The sequence below is a fragment of the Brachyistius frenatus genome, unplaced genomic scaffold (assembly GCF_029030835.1).
Source record: "Brachyistius frenatus isolate BFR_SWC_R1_liver_20210118 unplaced genomic scaffold, ASM2903083v1 Contig_33, whole genome shotgun sequence".
Lineage (NCBI taxonomy): Eukaryota > Metazoa > Chordata > Actinopteri > Embiotocidae > Brachyistius > Brachyistius frenatus.
In genome coordinates this window covers 1,986,477-2,013,027 of record NW_027210632.1, presented here as the reverse complement: position 1 = coordinate 2,013,027, position 26,551 = coordinate 1,986,477, and the positions used below count along the sequence as shown (strand labels likewise).

The 26,551-nt window shown below is 41.2% G+C and overlaps 1 protein-coding gene across 1 annotated transcript in view; it reads left to right on the top strand.

Annotated features, from left to right (window-relative positions):
* The window catches only part of plxna4 (plexin A4), a 234,879-nt gene that overhangs the window by 176,278 nt on the left and 32,050 nt on the right, over positions 1-26,551 (top strand). The window contains exons 10-22 of the mRNA XM_069700337.1: positions 6,952-7,152; positions 8,025-8,121; positions 11,451-11,641; positions 15,189-15,340; positions 16,556-16,679; positions 18,020-18,156; positions 18,555-18,722; positions 18,948-19,041; positions 20,742-20,981; positions 21,512-21,658; positions 22,491-22,725; positions 23,136-23,278; positions 25,682-25,950. Coding sequence (XP_069556438.1) covers positions 6,952-7,152; positions 8,025-8,121; positions 11,451-11,641; positions 15,189-15,340; positions 16,556-16,679; positions 18,020-18,156; positions 18,555-18,722; positions 18,948-19,041; positions 20,742-20,981; positions 21,512-21,658; positions 22,491-22,725; positions 23,136-23,278; positions 25,682-25,950 — 2,198 coding nt within the window. The remainder of the gene's footprint in view (positions 1-6,951; positions 7,153-8,024; positions 8,122-11,450; positions 11,642-15,188; positions 15,341-16,555; positions 16,680-18,019; positions 18,157-18,554; positions 18,723-18,947; positions 19,042-20,741; positions 20,982-21,511; positions 21,659-22,490; positions 22,726-23,135; positions 23,279-25,681; positions 25,951-26,551) is intronic.

Sequence of the window (26,551 nt, the reverse complement as noted above, 5' to 3'; positions counted from 1 at the left end):
TGTGTGTGTGTGTGTGTGTGTGTGTGTGTGTGTGTGTGTGTGTGGTTATCTGTCTGCAGTTTTTGCCTGCTTGTACACTGCCAATTCACTGTGGCTTTCAGGGGGAGGGTTTTACAGGGAGTTAGTGGCCTGTTAATCCTAGCCTGAGGTGAGCTATGATGAAGATCACTAGTGCTCATGTCTGGGTTGGCAGACGCCGCACGACGGGCAGGGACAAGCTTAGCCAGATTGCCTCCTTTGATGAGCAGTCTGCTCTCAATTGTGTTATTCCTCCCATGTTTCCCCCAAGCCATTCAACCTGCACAGACGATATTATTTTCTTTTTCCACCATTTCCATTATCCTTCAGAACCTTCTGCTTAGTTAGACCCACGCATGAATCTTTGCAGGTTTACTTTTCCAATTAGCTCAGGCGCTGGTGGTCAATATTGACTCTGGATAATAATGTGTGAATCCTCTCCTATTGTGTTGCTGTCTGAAAGAAAATCCTAAATAAAAGCGAGGGGGGATTTGGTATTAACACATAAATGACATCCTTTTTTTTCTTTTTTTTTTACATGTTTCGGAAAAAGCAGGTGTTTTGAAGGCTTAATGACTTTTAATTTGCTTTTAATTAACCCCTTCAATCCAGGGTCATGTATTTGCTGCCAGATTTTTGGTTGCTGTTTTGAATTTATAATTTAGACACACAAGCTTAATAACATGCACACACACAGCCATCCCAAAGAAGCATTCCCAAATTTGAAAAAAAGGGCAACAAGTCAACTTTGCTCTGTGGAATGGGATGGCCTCTTTTTGCTGCAGATGAATTTTTGTGTACTATTACAATTAAGGGATTTCAGGCAGTGATCTGAATAATCCCTTAACTCTATGCTAATGAATGAGGCCAGGCAAATCTCCCTACTGGTTGAGCTTGTTGTTAGTATGCATCGCAGGACAGAGTTAAAGCCAGGGCCTGGGTGTACAGTGGGTGCCTTTTTATTCATGCCAGCAATGATATGGGCACACGGATCAGACGTTTGCCTGTTGGCACATTAACCAAGGCCACGTCCCTGTTTGCCCTCCACACATCTCAAGGACTGAGCCAGTCTGATTGAGCCTCGCTGACAAAGAACATGCATGCAGCCTCATTTAGTTACACTGAAGAAAGCCACTAGTTATTCTTGTCCACTACTGTCGCATTAATGAGTAGGTTGTGCTTTGTTTACCTGCATATTTAGCTGTATTTAAGACTGCACCCCCATCCCTAAAGAACAGGCATAGTCTCCCCTAAATAAACTGATGAAACTGGGGACACTTCCTGTTCTCTTTGTCTGATGAAAACCACAGGAGGATATTTCCCTTTCTTCTTTTCCAGTCTACAACACAGCATGTTCATATCCTGAGCTGCTGCCAACCCTTTCCCTAATATATTCAGCTGGTAGGGAGATACAAAACTCAGAAATATTAATGCTACTGAATACATGTCACTGCCTCCTTGCACATTGCTGCATGATTGTGTCCTTGTGTTGCTTACGTCTTAACTGCACTATAGTGATCAATGTTGCGGAGTTTATTTACCCGGAACTTATTGATCAAGTGATCAGGATAATTTTATTAAAGAAGCTAAATGCCAATGGTAATAGCTGTCGGCTGCCAATATTAGACAGAAATAGTAGGGAGTGGTGCTTTGGTTCGATTCATAGACAGATCAATGTCATGTGCAGGCACTGACTGTCGAGGACTCAGTTGAGTATTAGCAGAGTAAAGAGAGAAAAAAGGATATTGGAAAATTGGAGATGAAAGCAAATGAAACAAAGTTGGAAGAAAATGACAAAAAGGTGCTGAAAGTGAAAGATTAAAGAGCTTACATCAGAAAACACAGCAATGACAAAAAGGCCCCATAGAGACAGAAACACGAACAGCCAGATAATCATACAGGCTTTAAACATCCCCCTCCTGGGTTAGATCAATTTATTTGGAATTAGCAAACAGGGAAATGATCACTCACACTGTCAAGAGTTCACCGACTGACTACTGTTCCTATGATAGTAGTAAATTCAGACTTTTCCATTCTTTTGATTGATTATGACCAACATTTAAGGTGAACTAACTTTTGATCTTACCTTAAAATAAAGTCAGAACTAGAAAGTTATAATTAATCACAATGTCCCTTTAAGAAAAAGGGCACAAAGGCAGGGTGGGAAACTAAAGAATGGCTGGGGAAAAGAAGTATCCGGTGAAACGTTATTTGGAAAATATTTGAGATGGAGAGTAAAATGGTGGTATAGAAACAAAGGTGAGGAGCAGCAGGGATGGAGAGTGGGACAGCAGGAGAGTGTCTTTGCTCGAGGCTCTGTTGGGTATGTTAAAACAGAGGTTTGTTAAGTGGGGCTCTTCGTAAGTTGTGTGGAAGGCGTGTGTGTGCGTGTGTGTGTGTGTGTGTGTGTGTGCGTGTGTGTGTGTGTGTAAAACCTAAGATCCACTTCATCTTCACACCTTACACTGCTATAATTATGGGCCTCTCTCTCTCCCTCTCTTCCGCCCTCACCCCCCTCCCTCCTTAGCTTCAAACTATGCCAAGGGCTTTTACATTCACAGTTCCCATTCTGCTTCCTACTCTCTGTCACTTTCCCTATCTCCACCCTTCACACCTCCCACCAGCCTCTAATTATCCAATCTAAGTAGGTCCCAAGAATAAAAGGAGTCAGGAAGGAGGGAGGGGGGTGAGAATCAGTGAGCCAGTTGATAAGAGAAATGAGAAGGGTCAGTGAGCTAGATAGGACGAACAACACAGGCTGCCTTTGGATAGATATAAATGAAGGAGGGACAAAGCAATGAGCATGACTAAGAATCAGAGGTGAAGTCAGACAAAACAATGAGTCAGCGATGGAGAGAGGAAGAATAAAGGATAATTATATAGAAACAAAAAAGAGGTGCCAACTTAGTTTTTCAGGAGTCAGAGCTTATTATGTGGGAATGATGAGTCATGCTATTAACAGGTACTTTTATTTGTCAGGTGCTTTATGGCAAGTCCTTCATTATATGACTGTAAGGCTTTCAGTGAAGTTCACAGCTTTACAGGCACGTGTAACATCAAACTTACTTCATCCTGTGACAAAGCTAGCCATTGACCTGTGGATACATAAACATTATGCTCACATAATTGAAACATTAAAAAAACAATACCAGCCTCGCCTTCCAGAAATAGCTTGTTTGTTATGCTAAATTATCTGTTTAACATGCTGTCATTAGTTTCCATGAGTTTTCTATCATTACTATACTATCATATCTTACGTTTTCAGAGTCTTCTCCTTCTCATTCTCTTATTGGTGGTTGTCATGCAGTCAACAGCATGAAGCCTTATAGCCTTATAGCCTTATAGTTTTATATCAACATTTCTGTGTTTGTATGGTGATGCATATCTTGTGTATATATTTATAGTATGTCTTAATGTAGTATGTGGTTTATGCAGATGTGTCAGTGTGTAAATATGCATCTGCTCCTCCGCTATTTGTCGCTCCTCAATTGTTGGGAGTTGACAGAGTGGGGAATGATAATAAAAGCACTGACATTAAATCACCTTAACATTGACATAAATCTCAACAGCGACAGCGAGCATCACTGCCAATACCATCAACATCTCTAGCCAACAAGGGGATATACATGTGTGTTTGTCCAAACCAATAAAACCCTACTTGGCCTCAGGAAGAGCTGGCAATGATCACAGTATGTTAAACAAGTGCGTCTGAGTGTGTATGTTTACCTACAAACAGGAAAATCTGAGCTAAGTAGGAGGAAAAACACAGGCTACCTCCAACATTCACACTTGCTTTTTTGTAAATTCCATATCACAGATTTTGCATTGTTGCAGAAGCAACAATGCGGCATGCTTTGTGTTTTCATAGTTTGCTGTTTCATCTGTCAAAAAAAAATTCAAAAATGGTGAGAATTAAGGTTTTATTGATTTTTGAGCAGGCACGGAGAATGGAAGCTTGTTATTCTGGGAAGGTTGACAGGGCAGTTTGTGTTAATGTATGTAGTGGTGAGGGAAGTCTGCTTCAAAATCCCAGGGCAGATGACTCCAGTTTGTGAGTGCAAATAAACCTGTGTGTTGGTCTATGTGTGTATGTGTCAAAATGTTTTTATATGTGACAGCCAAAGATTAGAAAGATGACTGCAGACTGCATGGATTGGTATTTGGAGTTTTGCTGTAAAACATTTATATATATTCCAATGTCACTGTTGTAAAGGGAATTTTGGGAAGTGTTCATGGGGCTGTGTGTGTGTGTGTGTGTGTGTGTGTGTGTGTGTGTGTGTGTGTGTGTGTGTGTGTGTGTGTGTGTGTGTGTGTGTGTGTGTGTGTGTGTGTGTGTGTGTGTGTGTGTGTGTCGTCAGTAACAGTTAAAATTTGCATTTTGAAGTTTTCCATCTCTGTAGAAATGTTGTCATAAAGACACATGATGCCTGAGATGATTTCTGACTATGACATTTATTTTATATTGTAAAACAATTCCAAGGCTATAGGTTCTTCTTTGTGTGTGTGTGTGTGTGTGTGTGTGTGTGTGTGTGTGTGTGTGTGTGTGTGTGTGTGTGTGTGTGTGTGTGTGTGTGTGTGCGTACACTAAAATGTCAGTGTGTGTTAACCTTGAATCTGCTTGCATGCGCAAGAAAGATAGTTTTGGTTTGAATTTTAGGGTTTTGAACACTTCAGTGCAGTTTAACCGTTATGCCCCGTGGCTGTGCACACACGCGGACACACATCTTATGCATGTGTGTGAAATCCTGTCACCTCATCACCATATGCCACTATCAGCGTAGATCTGTGTTTTGAAGATTCAGTTTAAGTCACCGTGTTAAGTCATACTCCAGTGCTTTCCATGCCTTAATTTCCACAAACCAGATCAGATTTATTGTCTCTATTGTTCAAGTGTATTAACTGGAAGAGATGTGATTAAAAATGGATTGCATCTCTCTTTGCTCTCCCACTCCTTTTCATTCTCCAAATATGACCCTTCGTTCTTAGGAAAATGAGATTTGGAAGAGCAAACACGTGTTCACCATCTCTGCCTTCCTCTCCTCCACCACTGAACTCACTCACCCTGTGTGTCATTTATCTATAATGACTTTGTGAATAGTGTCACAGAGCGTTCCCCTCTCTCACCACACAGCTATCCAGTCAGTCAGTCACTCAGCCTAACCCAATCAAGTGGCTTTTAATGAACTTCAAACAAGTGTTATCACCCAGTTCAACGTGCGCCATGCTTCACTCCCCCCCAGCTCCATCCGCACGGGGGCTCACCTTATCTGCTCTCCTTCTCTTCACCCTCTTTCCTTCTCTCTTTGACATGCTAAAGCTCCTCCTGTCACATATGCTTAATGGCATTTTTTTGCCTCTTTCAGTCGCTGTGTTCTTTTGTTGTGCCTCTCTCTCATTTTTTGCTGCCTCTATCTATCCACCACTGTTCGGCAGAAACATGAAACATTCTGCAAAGTACTTCGGGAAGCGCTGCTCTCTATTTACTATCTTTACCCTGCTTTACCACCCCCCTCTCTCACCTTTCACTTCTGCTTGTCAGTCACTTTCCTGTTCTTTTGCTAATGCTTTTCTGTCACTTGTTCCCTCTGGTCTCCCTAGTTTGTCCTTCTGTGTCCATCTCTTCCCCTCTCCTCACCTGTTCTCCTCTTTCTGCTCCTCTTCATCTTTCAGACAAGTCATAGGTGCTCTAAATTTAACCAGCTCCCCACACCTGAATTGATTGGATGCTAATTTTAGACCTCCAATTGCTAAGGCACTCGTGTCTCTCTCTCTTGCTCCCTCATCCCCTGTCACTCATTCTTTCCCAATTACTACACAGGCAGAAATCTACCTTTTTGGGTCCATCTTTGGCATCTTTCTCCAGAAAAATCAGAAATATACCATAAAATGCTTGACAGTCTGTCTTTAGACCCTAAATTTGGATAAAACAAAACGACTAAGCATACAAATACCGAGAGCTTAAATAATCTCTGTATAAGTATCTGGTTCACTGAATCAATTAATGCTTCCCTCCTGTGGTTAATGACAGCAGAGTACCTATTTAGCTAGTCCTTCACTCATTGAATGTGCGCAGGTCCTGGGACTGTTGAACCAAGAGACACAGCTGATCTCAACTCAACAGGAAAATCACAAATACAAGCACCAAACACTGAAAACAGTTCACAATGAAGTGGTATTGTCATTAAATGAAACTAATGTTTGTGAAGTGCTGCTGGCTGGTCGGATACCTGATGTGAGTGTTGGTGTCTCAGAGAGTATACAGCACACTGTGAGTCAATCAGGGTTTAGCAATTTTTTTAAATGTTTAAAAAATGTTTGAGCCTCAACAGTTTGTTTTATTTAAACAACTTTTCTAAACGTCGGCTCTTTACTATTTTACCACTAATAAAATGACAGAGCGGTGGTTAAAAATAGTTTGATTTGTATTTGTAATCCGTCCAAAACTTTAATTATCAATTTTCAGCAGGCACAGAGGTCATTTTAGACCAGCATCTAGGCTAGGAGTACGAAATGATTTATGTGATACTAAAATTGGCAGCTGTTGATGTGCATAGATTTTAAATTATGTCATCACGGTTTACACGAGAAGGCTGCATTGATTTGTACCTAAATTATTATTCTGTCTGAATGGTCCTTTGGATATGAAGTATAGTGTCTAATGGTTAATCTGAAGAGTAAAAGTGGAACTGATAGAGTTTGTTGTCTCACTAACATTTAGTCATTCTTCCTCTGGAATGCAAAAAGACAACTGTTCACTTGACTTTGCGCTTTGTGTGACAGATAAACGGCCCTTCTAATAACACTCAAGAGCAGAATCCATTTAAAAGCAAGAAGCATCTAAAGCTCAAAAATGACATTACAGGATCTCCTTGTAATTGCCGTATGCCTGAGACCCACTAACGCACCTTTCTTGTCTTTTTGTCTCTCCCCCAGGGGTGTCCCCAGTTGCTGCCTGCGGAAAGGATACTGGTGCCAGTCAATGTGGTGAAGCCTATCACCCTACGGGCTAAGAACCTCCCTCAGCCCCAGTCTGGACAGCGAGGCTACGAGTGCCTGTTGACCATCCAAGGAAACGAGCACAGAGTTCCTGCCCTGCGCTTCAACAGCTCCTCAGTGCAGTGTCAGAACACATCGGTGAGGAAGAGTGTGTGTGCCGGTGTGCTTGTTTTACTGTGTCATTCCCTGTGACATGTCATCATTGACCACCCAACCCCCCCAACCCCAACCCCTCACACCAACACAATCTCTATAAAGAACGCCCCATTTCTATAAACTTTACCTATAAAATATTTCCTATCTCCCTCACACACATACAGCTGCACGCACACACACACTGATTCCAGCTGAGGGGTTTTTGGTCTTCCAGCTAGACAGTGGGTTGATGAGATAAGAACCTAACTTTGTCTCTTACACGGCCATGCCTGCAATGATGCCCCATTCACCGACTGAATAATGCTCTGACAGCAATGAAAGACGAGCATGAAAAAGGTTTTATGCTAGTATCAATGCTAATCGTCTGTTGATACAATAACATCCCATCTTCCTGTCTATCTTCATCACTCTAAGTGTATGTGTCAGTGTCTGCGTGTAGAGATGTCTGTGGGTTTTGTGTGTATAATCATAGTACATTCCAAATATTGTACTTTGATTGAGCAGTGAAGGAGGGAAGCTGTAATTTAGCAGAAAATTATGATTCTAGCACCAGCCCTCCATGCTGCTAGTGTTACCGAACGAAATGAAAAATAATCTCATCTCTGAACGCTCTCTGGTGTGCATAGTGTGTGGTTGTGAATTCAGTGCATGTGTGTTTAAGTTATTTTTGGTATACACTGTGTGTACAGCCACCTGTTGATGATGTATTTTGCATTCAAAGAAGTATTATCATGACAGAGGCTTTTGGACTTGGAGATAATAAACAGTTTAAAGACTTTCTCTCTCTCTCTCTCTATCTCTCTTACATTCTCTTCTCCATTTTTGCTTTCCCTCTCTGGTTGCCATGGTGATAGTATTTCTATGATGGGATGGAGATGAGCAGTCTTCCCGTGGAGCTGACCGTTATCTGGAACGGAGATTTCAGCATCGACAACCCCGCCCACAACAAAGGTGAGTATGCACAGAGGAACCAGCGTGTGTATACTCATGCGCACACACACACTTTCATACACACATGTGCACACATGCATTCTGAATCCATATCAGCTTTTTCCATCGTTCTCACAGTATCATAGGAAACCACAAACACACACACACATACACACAATTAGTCGAAATAGTCTACTATAAACTGTCACTTAAACACACACACACAGACACACACACAGTAAAGCTGCTGCCTCGCCATTGTTGCCCTTGGAGCCCGTCTCCATGGCAACAGGCTGAGGTGCAGCATCCATTCCCTGATGTTGCAATGTGGAGTGGTTAACTTTAACACATCCCTCTCTTACGCTTTCCTTTTGTAGGTCTCTCTTTCCCCTCCCTGTCTCACTCTCTGTCCGTCTGCCTGTCCTCAACATCGCTGTTGTCTTTGAGTCTCTTTCCATCTCTCTAAATTCCATTTTCTTACCTCCTCTCAAATATTTTTTTATTTTCTGCTGTTTCTCTTATTTTCTGTTATCACCTCTGTTGGAATCTGGAAATCTATTGGTCATTTATTTTCTTTTGTCATATAATGCGCTTTACTGGCATAAATTTAAGAAGAGCAATATTGGTTACGTACAGTGGGTACGGAAAGTATTCAGACCCCTTTAAATTTTTCACTCTTTGTTTCATTGCAGCCATTTGCTAAAATCAAAAAAGTTCATTTTATTTCTCATTAATGTACACTAAGCACCCCATCTTGACAGAAAAAAACAGAAATGTAGAAATTTGTGCAAATTTATTAAAAAGGAAAAACTGAAATATCACATGGTCATAAGTATTCAGACCCTTTGCTGTGACACTCATATTTAACTCACATGCTGTCCATTTCTTCTGATCCTCCTTGAGATGGTTCTACTCCTTCATTGGAGTCCAGCTGTGTTTAATTAAACTGATTGGACTTGATTAGGAAAGGCACACACCTGTCTATATAAGACCTTACAGCTCACAGTGCATGTCAGAGCAAATGAGAATCATGAGGTCGAAGGAACTGTCCAAGGAGCTCAGAGACAGAATTGTGGCAAGGCACAGATCTGGCCAAGGTTACAAAATAATGTCTGCAGCACTCAAGGTTCCTAAGAGCACAGTGGCCTCCATAATCCTTAAATGGAAGAAGTTTGGGACGACCAGAACTCTTCCTAGACCTGGCCGTCCAGCCAAACTGAGCAATCGTGGGAGAAGAGCCTTGGTGAGAGAGGTAAAGAAGAACCCAAAGATCACTGTGGCTGAGCTCCAGAGATGCAGTAGGGAGATGGGAGAAAGTTCCACAAAGTCAACTATCACTGCAGCCCTCCACCAGTCGGGGCTTTATGGCAGAGTGGCCCGACGGAAGCCTCTCCTCAGTGCAAGACATATGAAAGCCCGCATAGAGTTTGCCAAAACACACATGAAGGACTCCCAGACTATGAGAAATAAGATTCTCTGGTCTGATGAGACCAAGATTGAACTTTTTGGCGTTAATTCTAAGCGGTATGTGTGGAGAAAACCAGGCACTGCTCATCACCTGCCCAATACAATCCCAACAGTGAAACATGGTGGTGGCAGCATCATGCTATGGGGGTGTTTTTCAGCTGCAGGGACAGGACGACTGGTTGCAATTGAAGGAAAGATGAATGCGGCCAAGTACAGAGATATCCTGGAGGAAAACCTCTTCCAGAGTGCTCTGGACCTCAGACTGGGCCGAAGGTTCACCTTCCAACAAGACAATGACCCTAAGCACACAGCTAAAATAACAAAGGAGTGGCTTCAGAACAACTCTGTGACCATTCTTGACTGGCCCAGCCAGAGCCCTGACCTAAACCCAATTGAGCATCTCTGGAGAGACCTGAAAATGGCTGTCCACCAACGTTCACCATCCAACCTGACGGAACTAGAGAGGATCTGCAAGGAAGAATGGCAGAGGATCCCCAAATCCAGGTGTGAAAAGCTTGTTGCATCATTCCCAAGAAGACTCATGGCTGTACTAGCTCAAAAGGGTGCTTCTACTCAATACTGAGCAAAGGGTCTGAATACTTATGACCATGTGATATTTCAGTTTTTCTTTTTTAATAAATTTGCACAAATTTCTACATTTCTGTTTTTTCTGTCAAGATGGGGTGCTGAGTGTACATTAATGAGAAATAAAATGAACTTTTTTGATTTTAGCAAACGGCTGCAATGAAACGAAGAGTGAAAAATTTAAAGGGGTCTTAATACTTTCCATACCCACTGTATATTGCTTTCGCTGTACAAAAAAAATGACCAATACAAAATGAAAACCCAAAATTAAAGTTATGAATCTCAGCAAGCAAAGTTAATGTGTGATACTTGTCTTGAGATGTGGAGAGCAAAGAGGTACAGTGTAAGTCAAATTTCTCTGCCCTGATTTTTTTCTGTCCAACTCTTTACTACTCATGCACATGCTGGTATGACATCTCAGTGCTGGATTTTTAAGCACTCAGGATTCAGCTGCTGAGCTTGATTCAGTGTGGCCACTGGCAATCCACCACTGCAAGTGATTCATGCTGGGGTAGGAAAAAAAACAGCATGCTGGGGGTTGTAGTTCTCTGACGGGAAAACAACTTATTTAACCAAAGGCGGTGGAGGCAGGCATGAGAAACGTATTGTTAAAATGTGGATTATATGCCAACTTGACACTGCGCTGCAAGGCAACATTTATAAAGGGCTTGTGTGTGTTTGTGGTGGTGTGCATTTGTGTCTGAGTCAAATGCAGTCTACAAAACATATCCTTTAGCATAAGTGTAGAATCAAAGAAGTAACACAAGTTGGAGAGAGAGGGGGAGACGCTTGAACTCGAGAGTCCTCTTCTAACCTCCTCCCACCTCTGTTTGCCGGTGGAGAAAGCTGCGAGGGCATTTTTTTGATGGGCAGATCACACACGAATCTAATGGCAATTAAAAATAAAATGGCTGGTCCGTTGCCATGGAGATGAAATGTTAAATGTGTGGTGGGTGAAGAGAGGCGGGAGGCAGCAGTGTTGGAAACTCAAAGAGACAGGGTGGGAGTATATAGAGATGATGATGATAGATGGAGCGATAATGAGACAAAGATCTCAGCGAATTTGTCTCAAAATGTTCAGTTTGTTCTCTAGGAGCTGCTGGTAGACATCGAAAGGTTTGGGTAAACAACCAAAATATTTGTTGGTGTTTGTGTTTCAGCCAAAATGAATTTACCTGCTTTTACAATTCTTATATCTTTTGTATGAAGGTTGTTCACTTTTCTTTTCTCTTTCTTGTCCCATCATTACCTCCGTCCCTTGTTTTCTTTCCCACCTTCCCTGTTTCTCTCCTGTGCAGTCCATCTTTACAAGTGCGACGCCCAGCGTGGAAGCTGTGGTTTGTGTCTTAAAGCAGACCCACTGTTTGGGTGTGTTTGGTGTAAAGGTGAGAACCGCTGCACCCTCAAGCAGCACTGCCCCCACCCCGAGAACCAGTGGCTGGAGCACAACGGTATCAACAGCAAGTGCACCCATCCGCGGATCACACAGGTGAGACACACACACACACACACACACACACACACACACACACACACACACACACACACACACACACACACACACACACACACACACACACACACACACACACACACACACACACACACACACACACACGCACGCATGCATCACATACTGTACACACTTCACACAATAGCACTTACATGGACCAAGCAATGCCAATATTAAAGTAAGTATTCTTTTGTCAAAGCCCCTGCATGCACAACTTAGTGCACTGATATGACCCTATCACCTAGACAGCGTGGCAGTTGATCATTTCAACATAATAGCAGAGGCTGTTAGTCTCCATCAGCTTTTCAGTCCGATAGTATTTTGTGAGGAAGGATATACTGTAAACCCTTTGACAGTGCAGCAACAGATCACCTAAAAAGTTTCAACAATAATGATATACTACAATCACAACTACAGCCGTTATGTAATTTGTCAATTTGGATGTCTTCTCTCAGAAACTGTAAAAGAACAGTAGTTATTTTTTGCTGGAATTTACTCCTCTCTTACTTAAACGAGAACACACAAACACTCAGATAACACATGTAAGACCTGGAGAGAGACAAATCATCCTCACTTCTGTTGGTTATCAATCAACTTCACAGATGTTCATTCAAACCTCCCACTTAACCCAGAGTGCTCCTGAAAACCAGCAACACCGTGTGGGGTAAATAGACTTGACCTTCGCAAGACATAAAAAAAAGGGTAATAGCGGAGGTGATAGGGCACGGCGAGATGAAGGATAAGAGGATACAAAGGAAAGATGGATGGAAAGCAGTCCGGATGAAGGGAGAGGAGGATGGATCGGGTTTACATGAAAGAGAGGTGGTGATGGATGGCTGGACTGAGCCAGAATAGAGTCACATGATGCCGAGGGGCTTCACCCCCCCTTTCCACTTTTCCAGTGATGGATATAAAGATCCATTCTGCGTCCTTCTCCTGAGGAGTAGTGTCAGGAGCAGATGGTGACTGACCAGAGATGATAGGATGAAGAAAAGCATACATTAGGAAAAAAAAAAAAAAAAAAAGCCGTAGAGGGGAATCCCCCTTATTGTCCTGAGGAGTGATGGGTTAGGACAGAGGGAGGAAAGGATACAGAAATGGAATCCCTCTTCACTCTTTGCTCCCTACATCATCCTGCATTAGACGAGCATACATAAAACTGACCTCGTGGAGATTCAGTGAAAGCAGCATTAAACAGCAGATTTGTCCACTTCCTCTTGAGCTTCTTCGACAGACAGAGGAACATGGTAGAAAAAAAAAAAATCTTTGGACACTGTACTGTACATGTCTCCAAAACAGAGGACTTAATTACTTGACTTTCTCCTCCATTCACTGATAACCCACATCACTGTGATTATTTTTATCCAGGCAAAATCAAATCAACTCTTGAGGAAGGTGATGAGAAGATGGTAATATTTTGTCCCTCCTTTCACTTCTTAAAGAGTCTGTATCAGTCAGCTGTACTCTATCATTCCTCCTCTGGAGTGTTTGTCTTACCCCGGAGCAGTGGATTTATTCTGGGAGATGGGCCTGTATTTCTACTTACAACCCTGAGGCTGCAGCAGGGACATATTGCAGCCTTCTCACGTCCCCCATAAAAACTGTCAGTGGGTGAGGAGTGAGGACTTTCCCAAGACAACCCAGGCCCTAATGCATTCTAATACGCTTCATTATAATGACATCTCCCATCAACAATATGAGAGGGAGAGACTCGCACAGAAAGATGAAAAGAGAAAGCGAGAGAGAGGGAGAAGTGATTAAGTGTTTGCCTCTACCCAACCGTCAATTATCTTGTCAAAGTCACAAATCTAATCAACGCCTCATTGCGTTTCTCCCCTTCTCTCCCTCTCTTGCATTCTTTTGCTTCTTCCTTCCTCTTCACCATTTCTCTTGAAGTCGTTCTGCCACTCCATCCTCCGTATTTGCTAATAAATGGAGAGCCACGAGGCATTGTGTGCAATCTTTTTAATTGCATGTATCGTAGCTTTGTTCCCAGAGGGTTCTTTTTTTTTTTCATTAAGATATCAGCAGGGAGCCTTATTAATCAGAGACATTGAACCATACGATAACGATATCTCCCACATGACAGTCGCAGGACTTGTGTTGTGCATGAACTGGCTTGAGCTCGCCTCTGTTATTTGATCGGCTCGATTCTTTCAGCCGAGCTTGTCCGGTTTGTTTCAGTCCACTTTCTTTGAAAAATGATCAAATAGTCAAATTAATATCTTTTGATGCACTTGTGGTAGTTACATACTGATCATACATACTATAACGTACAGCAGCTTCAAGCTATAAAATATAGCCACTCGCACCCACTCAGCCTTCCACCTGAATCACTGTCAACTCCACACTGAGCAAAGAAACAATGAGAGTCACCATTAATGCTGGACTCCTGTCTGCAGCATGCAGCCTGCAGAACTTCTGTTGCCAGAGACAGATAACACGCAGATTATTCTGTGTCTGTTTCTAACATCCATCCACCTGGACGGGCTTGATGATATATGCGGACACACACACACTCACTGGCCTAAAAGTAATTGTGTGAGTAAAAGTGTTGATGGATGTTGGAACCACCTCATCAACAATGAGAGATGCTACTGATAAATCAAAGGGACACTGTGATTACTGCAAAGATGTCAGCCACTGCCAGGATTTAAGTTAATTGTATGTAATAGATTGTTGTGGATTTCAGTTCATACAAGATTGAGAAATGACAGGCCCTTGACCCTGAGTCTTGACCCCTTTAGCTGTCAACGAAACTGTTATTTTGTCGTTTATTGTGTCTTTCCTGTGCTTGTCTATCCCCCCCCACACACGCACAGAAATGTTTTTCTTTTTTTCTGCAGGGTGACATAATGTGTGAACACAAACACATAACCCAAAAACTAAATCCTAATTATTTAACCACCGTTCTCCACCTTCCACACCCGAGTTATCTATGTTGCTTTTAAACAGGGACTTTTTCAATGCAGTAGGTTCAAAAGCCAAAACGCTAAAAAGTAATAACATTTTAGTTTGCCTACTAACACTAAAAATAATCGAATAGGATTACCTACTCATTACTACTCAGCCACTAATTTACAACATTAACATATGTGCAGTGTCGTGGTTTTCTTTACATTGCTAATTGTTTGACATCCCTGTTCATTCATTTCCGATAAGCTGCAAAAAAAGAAGGTTGTCATTTAAAATAATGGCCTGCGAAATGAATAAGAGATCTGGTTGCAGCATGAACAATGGGTGCATACAGTTAATTGACAGCTAATGCAGATATCAAATATGAGACAGATTATGTTGATTTATCAAAATGTAAACTTACAAAGACATTCTGCAGTTGTCTTTGTGCCATGCCATTAACAATATTAAGTCTCACTTGTATGCTTGCTATTATTTGTCAAAAATCTGTGTTCTCTATTTATGTATTGATAGCCACAGGATTTATGCAATGTGTAAATGCATTTGTTGAGCTATACAAACACAATCACATGTCTGAATTCAACAGTGGAGATTTGAATTTCTACAGATCACCCCGCTGCGGGGTCCCAGGGAAGGTGGCACATTTGTAACTATCCGCGGTGAAAACCTGGGTCTGGAGTTCAGAGAGATTCAGGGTAATGTGAAGGTGGCCGAAGTGGACTGCACACCCACACGTGAGGGCTACATCCCTGCTGAACAGTAAGTCAAATTTCACATAAATAACCGATTATAAAACATTGGCAGCACTAAGTAATAAATCCCAAACACATCCTCACTCACCTTTCAACTTACATCCCTGTAGAGCAGTTAAGTCCAATTTGGGGCAGCAGCCAGTAGATAGTAGCTGTTAATAGCACATATACTGACAATCACAGGTTGTAATGATCTTGGCTGCATAGTAATTCACCATTTTGTCAAACAAAATGTGCATATTAACCATTAACATCGTCTTTTACGGCTGCAATCAAACCGTACGGTGAAGTCAAAGCTAATTTCTGAATCTAGCATCTTTCTGCTCTTGACATAATCACAGAGAACAAACTTTGACCACAGATGAACAGTTCATGTCCTGGAGTGAGTAAGAAACTTGAGTTACACACAGACACAGTACTGTTACATGTGTTTACCAATTGAGAGAGTAATAACAGTCTTACAACTGATCATGAGTGTGAGTAAGGCAGCGCGAGAGAAAGTGAGTAAATAAGAGAAAAAAAAAATGATCACATGACAGATAAACTAGTTCCAAATTGGCCTAATCTTCAGACCAGAAGAAATTTGACTGTAAATGAATACAATAGGTGTGGGCAGTGGGTAACACAGCATAATCCATGTCACTATATTTCATAGTAGCACATACACAGGCAGCCACACACACAAGAGCACTCATACTGCAGTAATCATTTTAGAAAGTTCAGGAGGTTACGTTTAGTTGACATTTGAGTTTAATCCGGAGCCTTGGCTCCTCACAGGTGATGTCAGTCAAATTATTTAAAACTGGTTTAAAGTTGGCTTATCAACAGACCCAGAGCTTCTTCTGCTAAGAAAGTTGTGTGCCAGCACTTTCTAAGTAAATGCTGACCCAGCAGAAGAGGTAGCTGTATTTGAGGTCATATGTAAAAGGATAGAGACTTTTTCCTTTTTCTCCCACAAGTTGGCAGAGTGTGGGAGGTGAAGCTGCTGCCAAATAATGCATTATTTTATTGAGGTTTTAACATAGGTTTAGGTCCATTCTTGCCACATAATCTGCGCTGCATTTGCTGGCAAGGCAAACTGCAGCGAAGCACACTGGCCTTCCAGAGGTTTGTGTATGCGTATTTTTAGTGTGAGGACATGCGCTTGTGTCTGTACATGGATTTCCAGAGGCTTTTTTCTTCTTCTTACATATTCTACAATCATGCCACTGTGTGTTTCCAGGATTGTGTGTGAGATGGGAAGAGCCGAGATGAGCCAGTATACTGGGAATGTGCAGGTCTGTGTTGGGGTCGGAGAGTGCAGACCTGAATTTATGGCAAAATCCTCCAAGTACTACTACTTTGTGGTGAGTCTTTATTTTAATTTCTCGTTCTTTTGCTATAATCTTGTCGAATTTTACTTTAAAAGGTTATTTGATGGTTAATAAGAATTTAGATTATGGAAATAATACGTAATGTGTTTTGCCTCTGTGAGCAGAAAGGCAAGCATGCTGCATATGTCACCCTCTGCATGTTAGCACCTTGCTGTTAGTCGGCCTGTGTTCTCACCTGCTGTGTTAATACTGTATGTACATGTTGTATATTTGGCTGTGTTCCGACACGGTGCAGTTCTCACCCAAGAGTCTCCCTCTCAGCATCTCTCTCGTGCGTATCAGCAGTGAGACATGACTGGCAGTCACTAATGAGCGCTGAACGAGAAAGAAGCTTGGACGGTTATAAAAACATGTTTTGACGTGAACACATAAAAACACACATTACACCCTCGTTGTGTTCTTTCAGCACTCAATCTGCACACAATTAATCACACACTCACACGTGCACATTCTGGAATAAATTTGCAGTTTTTGACATCATGTACTCGTTTTGTGCTGTGTTATAATTTTTTACTGCTTTCCATTAATGGGCACTGGCCAAGGTTTATTTACCAATGGAATCCCTGCACAGGATTATATGATGTTAGGTCTAGATGTCACACCACACAGCAGACTGGAGATGATATTATAAGGGGGCCAAGTGAGCTGAAAGAGGATTTGCTTTATGACCAGCTTCTATTGGACTACATCGGCCGCTGCTGTGTCACTTAAATGTGGAAGATTTCCACCACAGTGTAGTGCATGTTAAGTGGGATCAGTGAGTGCAGGTCAAAGTATATATTAACACTCTGAGGCTGTTTTAGTTGAATACACAGCTTATAAAAACAAACTGCTGGTCCAACCGTATCGGAGTAATTTGCCAAGTTTGTGTCTCAACCTCTCATTTGAGGAGTGTGCTACTTTTTACTGAGGTCGAAAGAATGTTCGTGGCTAAAAATGAGTTATGACAAAGCTATGAATTAATACAATGCATTGTTCGTTGCTCATTAAAACATGCTGCGCTTGTTAGAGTGCATGAGTAGAGAAATAAAGTGTTGCTGTGAAATAAATATGTAAAAGAGTCTGCTTACATTGAGATAAATGAAAAGAAATTGACATGTCAAGCACAACTTTTTGCATGTAAACAGTACAGAATTGCTTGTATTATTCTACCCTTCTTATTTATTACCTACCCATTGAGTTCATTTCAAAAATTGTATACAAAACTGTAAAATACTCCATGACTCTAATTCACCTGTACCCTGTACGTTTAGTTCAATACATTTTCCTGATTCACCTTAACTTTCTGATTGACTTATGACCTCTGTCTCCAGATCCCACGAATTACCAGCCTCAAGCCCAGCCGAGGGCCGGTCTCCGGGGGAACCGTTGTCAACATCACCGGCAGCCACTTTGATGCTGGGAGCAACGTGTCAGTCATGTTTAAGGACCAGCCGTGCACTTATCTGAGGTTAGTGGGAACAAGCCAGAGCTGACCCTGTCACTCTCACTTAAACAGTCAATTAACAGCTCAGTCAAAGCCAGTGTTTTGTCAAAAGGCAGGGGATAAATTCCTCTGACAGTTCACATCTTGACCATTAAGATCTTTTTTTTTCTCCACACAAAGTGAAACAGTGATGACATATCTTGGAGACAAAAATGGGGGTGATCACAGAACGCAGTTGTTATAGTAATGGTATTATTGTAATCTACCATTTATCACTAATAAACACACAATTCCTTACTGTCTCACAATATTAAAGTTTGTGAACTGTACTATTTGCACCCTTTGTCTATTTGGGGATCATACCATAAAACACTGACATATCAATTACATGTAACAAATGTTTCACCCTATCATCATTGTAGGAGGGGCGGCCAGTGGCTTACTTGCCGAACCCATGCGTCCCTTCATGGCTATGGAAACGTGTCTGTGTCTGTGAGCATAGATAAGGCCCACCTGCAGAAAGACCTGCAGTTCGAATATGTGGAGGATCCCACCATCACCAAGATAGAGCCTGAGTGGAGCATCTACAGGTATGATGGACAGGCACAAAGGTTGCACGTTACTCTCTTGTAACAGATACTGATGAATGCTATGGATCCTGTGGATGGAAATATATCAGCAAAACAAATTGATGTTCAGCAATAAATGAAGCCAGTAAACAAAATTGTAACCTCCTGCAACATAATAACCATCTGTCAAAACAATCTGTAGTGTCCGATTTACCTTGATATCAATCATTTTTCTATCTCTCTCAGTGGATACACTCCAGTGACAGTGACAGGAACTAACCTGGACATAATTCAGACCCCTCTCATCAGAGCCAAATACAACAGCCATGAGACACTCAACGTAAGTGAATGCTAACACAAACAATGCGGCTAATAAAAGCAACTGTCTTGTGGTCGACCTTGTTATGATTGAGTCCAGAGCGCGAAGTACCTGGAGGGTTTTTTGTTTGTATAACATGTTTATGTGTATGTATTTAAGTTTTGATATGATGTAAATTGTGTATTATAATGTATATTTGTGTGATTTCTGTGTTTTTATATTTGGTTCAATGGTCAGAAATAAAGGTAACTACTTATATGAATACATTGAGCTGTCTACACCTCTGCCACTACATTCCCAACTTTTCCTTGGCCTCCAGACCTCCCAAAGGACGTCAGCCATATTAAATATCACTAAATGTCCTCAGTACCACTTCTAGTTAAATAGGCCAAGGAAAAAACTCAGAACACTGAAAGGGCAGTGAAAATCAACAAGTTGCACCTCAATTAATATTGGATAATTAAATTCATCTCCACACATGGGGAACAACAGGGAAGTTTTGACGCCAAGCTAAAAAAAAAAACACAAAGACTGTCCCTTATCAAATTCTTCACCCGCTATTCATTCTTGTACTCAGGGGAGGATAAATGAAGTCATACAAGGGTCTGTGTGATCTCATTAAAAGAAGAGGGAGCAACAAAAGGTGGTAATGCTATCTTCATGGTCCATTTGAGCATGACCTTGCAGCACGTTTAACATCTGCGCTCACATGTGCCTGTAAGGGGCATTGTGTCTCGAGCTAAATGTGCCGCAGTATAGACTTTCTCAGTGCGACACAGCTCACTACTAAATGGGAAGGAATTCGAAATAGACATCCCAAGCACTTCCAGACGACATTTGTCCGCAGACAGGAGTTTTTTGTTTCTTTGGGGGTTTTTTGCAGTTACCTTCCTGCACCAGTGCACAAAGCATGTCAGTGGTGTCCTGAAGACCTTGTAGTATTTGTCAAGTTTGATGTTCAAGGAGCCAATTACAGTGACAAGCAACAGTTTGAATGACTGCATGGCAGAGGTTACTGTGGAAGTGTGAAATGAAGACAGAAATGTCTGTGAAGGAGACCCCGTGCTGTTGGTTGATTTGTCAGTGCCGACAGACTGAGAGGAATGGAGATGTTAAGGAGATATTGAGAAGCGTGCGGCATGACAATGACAGATCAGTCTGTCATTATTTATAAAAACAGCTTTGAGATGTGGATAAAGGGTGAATAAAGAATTTAAATAGCATCACATGTCATATAAGAGACAACAGCAAAGACAGGAATAAAGACACAGGAGTGAGACAAGAGACAAAAAAAAGATGTCGGAGACACTGTAATTGAGCACGAAAGTGGCATAGAGACAGATGAGTGTGAGAGAATAAGAATGTGTCAAAGAGAGAAGAAAGAATCACAGGGTGGAATAACGGGATGGGATGAAGAAGCGATGAGAGGCTTGTGGGGTCTTTGTGGAGGGTAATGAAGGAAAGGGTAAGACCGAGTTATCACTCCTGAATCTTCACACATCAAAGCCTGAATGTGGTGAGATTGCACACGCTCTCTAACTGCACCTCATTTGGTGGCTCCCTTTGAGGAAGACACTCCAACAGGTTCTTCTTTGCACTTTTTGAAAGGTGTGAGTGAGGTAACCGGAACTGAATATGATGTATACTGCAATGAAATGTTAATTAATTGACTTTGATTTGTAAATATAACTACTCGTGTTTTCTGTCTGTGTATCCTGCAGCTGTGCCAGGTACTAAGCCCCACATCCATGCTGTGCCAGGCACCAGAGCTGCCCATCAGCCTGGCCAGGCAGCAGGAAGTACCTGAAAGACCTGACGAGTTTGGTTTTAAGTTGGATGACGTGCAGGCTCTGATGGCACTCAACAACACCAACTTTATCTACTACCCCAATCCTGAATTTGAACCACTCAGTGTGTCTGGGGTCCTGGAGCTTAAACCCGGATCCCCCATCATACTAAAAGTAAGTGTAGATGGATATCACTCACTCACATTTAATTATAATCCAGTATCATCTTGTATAGACTTTCAGGTATTTTGTTGTGTTATTATTCTGACCCTGTTTTTTATGTGAAAAAAAAGAAGATTTATTGTTCACTGCAAATCAGTTTGCTTGTTTTGTATGTGATTTTGTGTACATGTAATGATCAATATCAGAAAAATATTCTCAATATTATTTTTCAATATTTTCAATCATAGTACACAGCTTAGAATTAATTTGTCACTGCTGGACTAATTAAAGTAAACCCACATCAGTACTTCTGTTAGATTGTTATTAAAAAGTACAGACAGTTTAGCTTATAATAATTGTATACATATCCATATTATATTACTTTGTTTAACAAGTGCAGACCATTATCCTCACATATTTTTTACTCTATCTAACTTTGCAGTATTATTTTTATAGATGTAAATGCATCGTTTGACCCTTATCTGTCTAACCTCTTTCTTTAATCAAACAAACACTAATTATGAATGAATACTTTTCTGCAGGGGCGGAACTTCCTTCCACCAACCAATAGCGGGAATGGGAAGCTGAACTACACGGTTCTGATTGGCGAGAAACCCTGTATGTTAACCGTGTCAGAGACCCAGCTTCTTTGCGAGTCACCCAACCTGACGGGTCGACACAAGGTCCTGGTGAGTGACACAGAACATGTCACAGAGTCGAGACAGACACATGATAGATCGGCAGACTACGGTGGAGGAGGAACACACACCTACAAATCGAATGACAGCTTGACAGACAGACAGACATTCCTTGTGTTGGTTTCCATCCATCCCCTCGTACACTCCCATACAGACTAAGGCTCTAATCCAAGCAGCTGTGTGGTTCCTGTTAGTGCCCACAAGCAGACAAAAGACAAACAAATAAACCTTCAATAAGAAGGATTAGAGCCCCGGCAAACTCAATGAAGATTCCATTTGTGGTTTTAAGAGGGACCACTTTGAACTGAGGGTTTCCTGATGTTACCACCTAAATCCAGCATCCTAGAAAGACAGGGGCACATTACTGTAAAACATTTAGTAAATGCACAAATAAACAGAAGTGTGTACACATGGTAAATCAATATGTCTGTCTGAGCTTGGACCTTGATTTTACTGACAGAAATACTTAACAGACTAAAAAGTGATTCACAGAGAAAGTGATGCTTTATATTTCATACATATTTGTGATATGTTTTGGCTCGATGAACATCAGACTTCAGTGAGTTCGATTTTCACTTTTGAAAAAAAAAAAAAAAAAAAAGAATTGTTGGACATTTTCCAAGTGTTATTGCTGAAGTGATATTGAGGCTCTTCTATGATTATAACTCTGGTATACTGAACCATTTTTCTCATGTTGCCACAAAACATGCTAAAATATAGCCCTCTCCTATAAGAAGTCTTTGAAGATGTAAAATAATGTGTTTATGTGCAGTAGATTCATGTTGTAATTATAATCTGCTTCTTCATCTTTCACTGTCACAAGGCACGTGTGGGTGGTATCGAGTTTTCCCCGGGTGTGGTCCACATCACGTCCGACAGCCCGCTCAGCAGCACGGCAATCATTGGCATCGCTGCAGCCGGTGCCCTGCTCATTCTCTTCATCGTGGTGGTGCTCATTGCTTATAAACGCAAGTCTCGAGAGAGCGACCTGACCTTGAAGAGACTGCAGATGCAGATGGACAACCTTGAGTCACGAGTGGCTCTTGAGTGCAAAGAGGGTGAGAGGTTTATGCTGATGGTGAAGAGTGTCATCATTTTCACGTTTCCTGTTTCTTCTTAAACACGTTGAGCTAATTTTGCTACATTAAATCGATTTACTCAGTTTTACCTCGTGAGGAGTCCCATTTATTTGCAACTCTGTTAACAATACTAGATGTTACTTGTGGATTCTATTTGTTGTGTGAAGCTCACCAGGTAAAACCGAAATAAAGACTGCTTTTTCAGGGTGAACTTGTTAATAAGTTAGTAACTGTTTTAGGGTTATTAAGTATTTCCAGCTTCCCCTGGCACTTTAGATATAATTTTACATGTATATATCAAATATCAAATGACTCTAAACTATTGGAGAATATAGGTACCATAAAAATACTGGCTAATTATAAGTGGATTTTTGTTTGTGTTTTTTCAGCTTTTGCAGAGCTACAGACAGACATCCATGAGCTGACCAGTGACCTGGATGGTGCAGGTATCCCCTTCTTGGACTACAGGACCTATACAATGAGGGTCCTCTTCCCAGGCATTGAGGAACATCCTGTTCTGAGAGACCTGGAGGTAGGGTTGAGCATTTTACAGACACTGAAAAGTTTTTGATAAGGAAGAATGTTATTTTTTGACATTACTTTTTGACTTTTAGTACAAGAAAATTGCTCCATCATGATTTTGAGTTTCTGCTTCTGACAGAGTGCAGAGATTTATATTGGTGGGACAGGAATAACTCTAAAAAGGGAATCAATGTCAAATTTTCCCTGAACATGCTTGAGGGCATTTTCCACCAAATAGAAAGTTGTGTTGATCAGCACAGTAGGTTTCACACGAATTCTTGAAAGAAGAAAGCTATAACTATAGGAAGTTGTTACCAATTTTCTCATCAATTAAGTGTCCTACAAATAACACATAAATGTGTGTACCTGTTTTTCAATCTCCATCAAATAATAATCGCAATGCAATTAGCCTTATTTGAAATGAGATCCAAATGAGCGAGCAAATTAACAATGTGGTGGGTCACAGTAGGTGAAATTGACGACAATGTTGCTTGTGTTGCTGTCTGGTAAACAAAAGCCTTTCAACAGCCGACAACAGCACTTTTTCAAACGCAAACAAGGCAGCCCTCAGATCAGGAGTGCGCTCGCATTAATAACTCTCAACGATATGAGATGCTGCGCCGTTTTTGCGCCTCACCTCAAAAGCAAATTGAAAGTCAATCACAGGGAGAAAAGCAAAAGAAAAAAAATCAAGTCATTTATCCCCAGTGGTGACATTGATAGACAGCCGTAATTGAGCAGGTCGTCTTGTTCCATTAGGAGAATGATGGACCCCCATTTCACTGCCTTCAGGGTTAGCCACTCTATCCCTGATGAGAATTTCCCACTAATAAGCAATATTAATTATGTTTTAATTGGTATAAATATCGAACTGTATGAGAAGTATAATATGGCATAGGAGCCTAATGAAAAAAGCAGCCGGCTTGTCTCAGGCACTTGATGGCTCCTTAATTGTTATTGATGTGACACATAATTTAAAGTCTAGTTTTTGAATGTGGGCTGTAGACAGTTAGAAACAGCGCAGGAGCTGGAAAGCCTGTCTAGGAAGTTTTCTCAGTACTGAAATATTTAAAAACATCCCTCAACTGCATGCAGAAAAATATTAGAATATAGTCTGGCATGTGTCAGCTCAATAAATCCTGCTTCTTGACATTGCTTCCATTATATTCCCCACTTCCCTCTAGATCTTTGTGGAAACAATTCAGTTTCAGCAGATCAGTCGTTGTCATTTCATCTCAAATATTACAGGGTTTCCATTGAGATCATGTGGCGGTCATAACATTTTATTGTGTTTTTATGCACTTTCTCTATAATCTTCAGAGACATGTTAAAAGTTTATTTTACTGGACTGCACAATGTATTTGTTGGGCCTGTAACTCATAAAATTGTCGGAGTACATTACGGCTGACACAAAAGAGGATGAAAACATGCACTCAGCACACACAGTTTTCCCTGATTTCCATGTATGTTTGTATCCACACGGTGATGCATAATGTACAAGAAATTCTAACACTCAAAGCACATGTACACACACCACCACTGTACACTTCTTGTCAACCAGGATGAAATTAGACTTGCAACATAACAATAGCTCCCAGCAGATTACAACTACCTTCAGGAAAGGTAAAAAAGACAGAACATATGCTGGTTGACAGCTGCATTGGGTGCAAAGAGATGCTGTCTTAGCACGAGTGCTCTTGACAGATAAAAAAACATAATCTCCTTAGGTGCTATTTATGAAAAAATAGAGAAGAGAAGCATGTGAAGCAAGTTACTCGTATAAATGGTGCAGGGATGATCTGGGCTCAGACGAGGGGAATTCACATCACTGCATTCCCTTTCAACTTGCATTAGCATGGAACACAGCGCCATCAAAATAATAAACATTCCCCGAAGAGGCTCAGTGTTTTCCTGCCTTTATTCTCAACCTTCAGATGGAACGTAACAAAGGCTGGAACCTGTTAAACTCCCCATCTCCCCAGATTCCTCCTTTTTCTGTCTCGCATTCTGTTTCTCTCCTCTTCCCCTTCTTATTTATGAAGATGGATCAATTTACTGTTAATTGGACATTAAAGTAGGGAAACTATACATGTGCTGTGATTAGTTTTATTTATTACCACGGAGACTCAAATGTGTTTATGCTTTTGATAAATATATCCATATAATCCAGCTCTAAAAATAATAATAATTAAGTTACTGCACCCTTTTTGAGAACATTAAAGCGTTGTTCAATGAGTAAAGCTGAGAGCTAATATTACCTTCAAATAAACCAGTGACTAATTGGCTCTGTATGTTATCGCCTTGAATATGTCACACAGAATCTGTACTTTTTTTTTTTTTTTTTTTTTTTTTTCCCCTCCTTGTTATTTTTAATGTGTTTGAGTAAGTGAATGTTTCTCCTGTTTCTTCACAGGTGCCAGGCTACCGCCAGGAGCAAGTGGAAAAGGGGTTGAAGCTCTTTGGCCAGCTCATTAACAACAAGATCTACCTGTTGTGTTTTATTCGCACTCTGGAGGCCCAGCGGGGTTTCTCCATGAGGGACCGTGGAAATGTGGCTTCACTCATCATGACAGTGCTACAGAGCAAGTTGGAGTACGCCACTGATGTCCTAAAGCACCTGCTGTCCGACCTCATAGACCGCAACCTTGAGAGCAAAAACCACCCTAAACTGCTGCTTCGCAGGTAATTAGCAAGCACAAAAAGCAAGAACAGAGGTTCACTTTAATGGTATTACTATCAAACAAATGTCCACAGTTGCACAGCTGGTGGTGACCTTTTTTTTTTTTTGCTGTAGAATCTCAACAGTCCAACTAAACTTCTCTTCTTTTTTTTCCTCGATAAAAATTGAATGGCCCTCTGCTAAATAGAGAAAAATTTATAAACTGCCACACACATTGGGTTTGTAGTTTTCTTGGTTAGGGACAGAGATAAAAGGTCTGTACTGGTTTTGTCAACTCTTTACTATCAAGGATTTGATACGCTGCTCACTGTTCCCTATCTGTGACATGTTCGGATTAACTCCCGTGACCTTGAATCACTGGCTCTGTCTCAGAAACACCAGAGTGCATTGCCATGCACATCATTAGCAAAAAATAATTATGATTAATTAGCAGCGAATCCAATTTCAAATAGCTCAAGAGGAAAGAAATGCTCATTTACGGAAAAAAGGAAGAAAGTGAGTTTGTGAAAAGCTTGCACTCTGGCACAATCACAATCCTCTCTTGGATTTGTAGTCAAAGCCTTAACAGCATGCACTTGAACACAGCACTGTATATGATTATGC